At 40.4% G+C, this 6,535-nt stretch overlaps 1 protein-coding gene across 1 annotated transcript in view; it reads right to left on the minus strand.

Moving 5' to 3' along the window:
* Window positions 1–6,535, minus strand: part of LOC114042958 (vacuolar protein sorting-associated protein 45) — a 69,695-nt gene that overhangs the window by 57,838 nt on the left and 5,322 nt on the right. The window contains exons 4-7 of the mRNA XM_027861734.1: window positions 5,456–5,535; window positions 2,466–2,534; window positions 2,213–2,350; window positions 1,585–1,695 (exon numbers count right to left, since the gene is read on the minus strand). Of these exons, the coding sequence (XP_027717535.1) occupies window positions 1,585–1,695; window positions 2,213–2,350; window positions 2,466–2,534; window positions 5,456–5,535 (398 nt within the window). The remainder of the gene's footprint in view (window positions 1–1,584; window positions 1,696–2,212; window positions 2,351–2,465; window positions 2,535–5,455; window positions 5,536–6,535) is intronic.

A 6,535-nucleotide genomic window follows, 5' to 3' on the forward strand; every position in this document is an offset into this window, starting at 1 on the left:
CAACCACTTCAGGGGATTCATTATTCCCATTAATCAAGGCCTAGCTACATATTTCAAATATAACAAATATAAAAGGCCTGTAGATTAAATTTTAAATCCTGATCCACTAGAAAGTGCTATTCAGGTATACTTCACTTTAAGCAAAACTAATGTATGAAAATCTAGACTTACCAAAAAATAAATCAGGAGTTGATTAATCATACGCACTCAGGAAACTTTTTGAAAGGAGTCTTATGGCTAGATATTCTTTAATAAAACTAAGAACACTTTTGTAAAGTGTTTGAATCATTTATAATAATTTGATTTGCACACAATAACTCAATCACATAAACCAACATGAATTTGCTCTATAGATAAGTTTCATTGTACACAGCAATGGATTTGTGATTTCACAGGGTAGAAGTTTCCTCCTTACATACAAATCACAATTCAACCATGTGCCTTCATCATAAGGGTGCTTATACATTTCTTTCTGAAAAGACACTAGAAACTTTTCTATATTTCTTTTAACATCTTATGGATGCCAATGTAACAACACTCATGCTGTCCATATGTTATCTGTCACTCTTGTTAGAAGATCAGGTGGAGACATCCTTAATGATGGCTTTTTCACTATTTCTTACAGGTAAGTCATGGCTGGCAGGATATTTACACCCACTATGCGTCTTTCCATTGCTCACTGGGTGACCTGTAATTATGATTCTTTGGAAAATGGTATTCCATTATTTGTAGCCATTCGGCATCACAAAAAGAATAAATATTGGTTTGTCTGGTTTTTTTTAAATAGGCTTTTGTGGCAATGAGCAGTACGGAATCACTGAAAACCCTGTATAATTTCTGCAATTACAACCCAGCCTGACCTCTTTTGATCAATTTTGGAACTGGTTCACCATTCCTCCAAAGCACTTATTTAATACATGTGTACTGGTGGACTAAGTCAATGGGTTGCCTGTCCAATTGCACACCATAACCTGGTCAACAACCAAGCTGATCTCTGTGGAGGGACCTCTGATCTCATTTGGAACATTCTGGGGCTGGATGCTATCAGCACAGTATAGTTGTTGTTTTTTTAAATTAATTTTTAGTTTTCAACAATCACTTCCATAAGCTTTTGAGTTTTGAATTTTCTCCTCCTTCCTTCCCGCCTCCCTCTCCAAGATGGCATACAATCTAATATAGGCTCTATATATACATTCCTGTTAAAAATATTTTCAACATTCCTATTAAATATATTTTCAGCACAGTATGTTAAAGAGGAACTTCTGCAGAACCTCTCCTTCAAAAGTGTCTCCTTCTTCCACTCCAACTTTGCGCAGATTAGCCTGTGACCCAAGAAACAAAATTTACTTTACAGCTATAAATTCTCCCTTGATATTACTGTAAAATAGGAATAAAATGAGAGGTTGTACCTTTGATGTCAAACTAAAAGTGGTGTCAAGACACAGAAGAAAAGAATGGCTAAGAATAAGGTGGCAAAAAACGGGTCCCTATATCTACTCTCTATTTCCACCATCACATCCTGTTGCCATACAGGTCAAGTGCTCTGATTCTTCCCTTCACATATGCCTACAAAGGCCATGGCACCTGGTTCAGCAGTGGAGTTATGGCATCATCACAGCGATCCAAAATCAGCAGCAACGGAGGGACTTCAGTTCTTCGGAATTCAAAAAGCTCATACTCTTTAGTTATCACTTGCTGTGGGTGAGAAAATGAAAGTTTGGTCACCAAATGGCTACAGATGGAGACAACGTAAATAGGAAAGGTGTGAATAAAGAGCACAGTGATGTGACTAAATGCTGTTTGCACTGGCGCGGGCCTTTCATAAAATTATTTATAAGCTCCTTATAAAGTGAATTTAGTAGCATCTTATTCACATGAAATTGGAATGAAAATCCTCATTTTATAGGTAGTTAAACTGAGATATAAAGGAGTTATATAACTCGTATACTGTCAGCAGAACTAGGTACAGAACTCAGGAATTTTAATTCTTAGCCTCTTAGTTTTAGTCCGCTAACTTGGAATACATTACAATCTAGACTCCTTAGCTAGTGAATCTAGGTCATATTTTTAGTGAGTGTTCGGAAGTGGTACCACTTAAGCCTTCACTCTAAAAATCTATTTCTTAAATATGAAAAGGGGTTTGAAAGAATCAAAATCATATTCTGTCAACAGTTGAAGAGCCTAGAAAAAGGACGATGAAGGCATGTCTCACCTTCACACATTCAGCAAGTCTTTTTGCTGAGTCTGATGAAAGCTGGTAACGTATCATGGGACATTTCTTCAGGGATAACAGAAGAGCTGTCAGTCCTTGGGTTGTCCTAGATAGCTGGGCCGGATCCCAATTTCGACCCTGCAGGTTAAGATGATAAGCCCAAAAAAGTCATTTTCATTCCTTACATGCCCAACTTCTAGCTGTAATAATCCCCATCAGGTAAAATAACTGAAGTATGTGCCCTTTTTCATACCTGGCAACAACCCAAGATATTGAGGGAAAACAAATGTGGATTCACAGCAATGTAATCACCATAAAACTCCTGCAAATAAAGAGCACCAACATCAGTTTTCACACCGACACGTCTTTATCTTATAGCAACATACACGGTACAACAACAAAATGTTTGCTCAGAGGCACAAACACAGATTATATCAATTCAATATATAGTAAGACTCTGTTATGTCTAAGACATTACTCTCTGTGCTGGCAATACAAAAATAAAACCATCCCTGGCCCCAGGAGCTTACATCCTACTCAAATAATGAACTGACCTTCCTCAGGGAATAGCAGTTAATAAGAATAGAAGAAGCAGTGAGGGATGTGGCATAACACCCTGGACAGAGTAGGCCATGGAGTCAAGAAGTTTGGCTCCAAGGCCTACCATGGACAGATAATGACTACCCGACCATGGACAAGCTGCTTAACCTCTTGGTGACCCCAAGCACTCTATCAATCAACAAGTACTTATTAAATGTTTACTATGCGCCAGGCCCTATGCTAGAGGCTGTGATCACAAGGACAAAATCTAAACAGTCTCTGCTCTTAAGGAGTTTCAATTCCATAGGAAATTATAATATATACAAAATACATAAGAAATACATATGCTAGTTTCTGGGGTTCGCCAGTTGACGAGCATTTACTAAGCGCGTGCTATTTGCCAGGTACAGGGCCAAGTACTGGGAATACAAAAACAAGTAAAAACAGTGCCTGTCTTTCAGGAGCTCACAATCTCATGGGGGAGACAAACAGGACAAAAATGAGGTACACAGAAGATGTATACAGAACAGACGTAAAGTAAGAGGAAGGCACTAGCAGCTGTGGGGACTAGGAAAGGAGAAGCTGGTATCAGAGGCGAGTCTTGAAGGAAATCAGGGTAATTAAGAGGCAGAGGATGGGAAGGCGAGCATTCCAGACATGGCGGATGGTCAGCGTGACTGAACTGCAGAACTGGTTGAGCCAAGGAAAGTGGAAGAAGCCTGGAAGGGCAAGGAAGTCCCAGGCTGTAAGGAACTTTAAATGCCAAACAGAGGAGGAACCAGGGAGCACATGGAGTTTTCTGAGGGGTGTGTGTGTGTTTAAGTGGTCAAATCCACATTTGAGCAGGATCACTCTGGCAGCTCAGGGGGGAACAGACTGGAGTGGGGATGTTCGTGGGGCTGGAAGATCAAGGAGAAGGTTAAGAGAGGGGATGGACCTGAATTAGGATGGTGGCAGTATGAATGTAGATTAGGGGATACAACCAACAGATAGAGTGATGTTAGAAATGACAAGATTTGGTCACAGACTGGATAAATATAGGGTGAATGATAGTGAGGAGTTGAGGCTTTGAACCTCGGTGACTGGGAGGATGAGGGTACCCTCAACAACAATAGGGAAGGTCAGAGGAGAAGAGGGGAAAGATAATGATTTCTGTTGTGAAAATCCTAAGTTTAGGAAGCCTATAAGGACATCCAGTTTGAGATGTCCAAAAGGCAATTGGTGATGAGGGACTCAGGCTCAGGTGAGAGACTAGGCCAGATACATAAATCTAAGAATTATTCATATGAAAATGATCATTGAACTCATGGGAGCTTATAAGGTAACCAAATGTCACAGAACAGAGGCAGAAGAAGGCTCAGGAAAGAGCCTCTAGAGATGTATACCATTAATAGGTATGACCTGAATGAAGATCCAGCAAGGCTAACTGGGAAGGAGCAGTCAGACAGACAGAAGGAGATCAGAAGAGAGCAGGGTCATGAACACTTAGAGAGGAAAGCGTACCCAGGAGAAAGGGTGATCAACAGAATTCAGTGCTGCAAAGAGGTCAAGAAGGATGAGGACTGAGAAACTGCCAAGATTCGGTGATGAAGAGAATATCTGTAACTTTGGAGACAGCATTTCAGTTGAAAGATGAGATCAGAAGCCAAATCACAGAAGACAGTAGGGGGAAGAAAGCAGAGGTATCTAGTGTAGACGGCTTTCTCAAGGAGGTTAGCCAAGAAGGGGAGGAGAGGATGACAGTGAGTGGGAACGGGCCAATCAAGTGAAGATTTTTTTAAGAATAGAAGAGACATGGATATGTCTGTAGACAGCAGGGAAGGAGTTAGAAGACAGTGAGTGTGGATGATAGGAAGGCAATCTGTAGAAAAGGGGATAGGATCAAGCATGCATGCACAGTAGCAGGTATCAGCAGAAAGTTGTGGGACTTGGAAAAGGCTTCACGTTTAAGCTAAACTTTGAAGAAAATTACGGATTCCAAGAGACAGAAGTGTAGAGGGAGTAGAGAATGTAAGTTTCAGCTAAGTCGATGGTATCAGCGGAGGAAGGAGTTTCTATACCAGGAGTTCTTCACACTGATGAAATCACAGGCACAGAGAGAGAGAGAGACACACGCACATACACACCCCACCTCCACAGTAGTAGTCGTAGCAGTAGCAGCAGCAGTAATGTCTTCCATACAGTAAAGCTAAGTAGAGACTAAACTGTACAATAATGTGCCTACATAGAAATGATTTTTCCATTGAACATACTATTTTCAATGGGTAAAAATATAAGCAATAAAATAAGCTGTCCAATCTATCAGATAAAAAAAGAACAATGCAATCCAGTGCATCCTCTTGGGGGGAGGGGAGGGATTACTGTATTTAAAATAGGTTAATCTCTGTAGTCACTTATTAAATCATTATACTCTTCTGAAAAAAAATAAGTTACTTTTCTGCCTTTAAGGCACCATACTCTTCCCAGTATGCACATATCATAGCCTTATTCAAGGATGCAATACCATCTGGGAAGAACAATGCCATGATCCTTTTCTACAGTGGTGCATTATACAGCCTGTGCTACCAATATTTAGGAATCTCAAGGCTTTGGTCCAATTACGAGGGGCCCATTTTTCTACCTGCTCATTATCTTGTAATGCATAGGGGGAAAAAAGTTCTTTAAGGAAACATAAAAGATATGTCAGGGAAGCAAAATGTTTACCTGAACCTCAGCCACCACTTCCTGTTCATCAGCCTCAGCCAATGACTTCACATCACTCTTGCTGATCACGTTACTGAAATCTGAAACAGATATATGAGCTTCAGGAGACTCAGAGGAGATCCACTCTGCAGCAGTTAGGCACAAATGAAACTGGCAGTTAGTGCTTAATGAACGAACAAGGTTGGGTATGCATATATGCCAAAGTCAAAAGTCCTAAAACTGGGGTGAGGACGTGGCCATCTTAACAGGGAGGCTACAACTGATGGGAAAATGTATTATGATTAAAATATTAAATATAAATATTGTTATTTAAATAGACTTTGGGCCAATAAAATGTTGGAAGTGACTGCCTCACACTAAATTTAACGTAGGTAAATCTTTGATTGGATATTAACCAACGATGTGCTTAGTACTGAAGAAATAAGCAGGCCTACTTCTTGCTCCATATACTCACGGTCTAAATCAGACAAACCCACAGAATTGAAATAAGAAGGTGAGAACAACTCTAAACACAGCAAAATAAATATTAGACTTACAGCTCTGTCTCAACCCAAGCATGAAGGAACTCTCCCTAGAGGAAAAAGGGGAATTTCCTCTCAGGACCCATTCAATTCTTGGCCTCAAGGCAGAGGCTTACTGCCAGGAGACAAAGCAAATGAATGGTTCTATTACACACGGGCTTATGTGTGAGAGGTCCAGAGGATCGCTGCACAATGTGTGTGAAGCATCAGGGAGGAAAACGACTACCAAATCCTGTGAACTTGAGCAGCCTGGAACATTATGGGAGGACAGTGTACAGAGGGTGAGCTTGCTGTTATTCTTCTGAAGGATGGTTTACTTTACCCAAACAAGATTTAATCTGTAATAACAATGGGCAGGTATATAGTTGTTAAACTGTAGGCTGGGGACCAAATAACTGAAGTCCCTAAGGCCTCTAATATTATTCTGACATCCCAAATCATTAAGCTTGAAAACTTGCTGAACAGAGCTTTCTAAAGGGTCACATTTCATTCCTCCCCTTTCGATCCTGCTCTGCTAGATTCCTTCCTCCAACCGTACAGATCAACCATGACATCTAGA

Source organism: Vombatus ursinus, unplaced genomic scaffold (genome assembly GCF_900497805.2).
Source record: "Vombatus ursinus unplaced genomic scaffold, bare-nosed wombat genome assembly UNPS02014768.1, whole genome shotgun sequence".
Classification (NCBI taxonomy): domain Eukaryota; kingdom Metazoa; phylum Chordata; class Mammalia; order Diprotodontia; family Vombatidae; genus Vombatus; species Vombatus ursinus.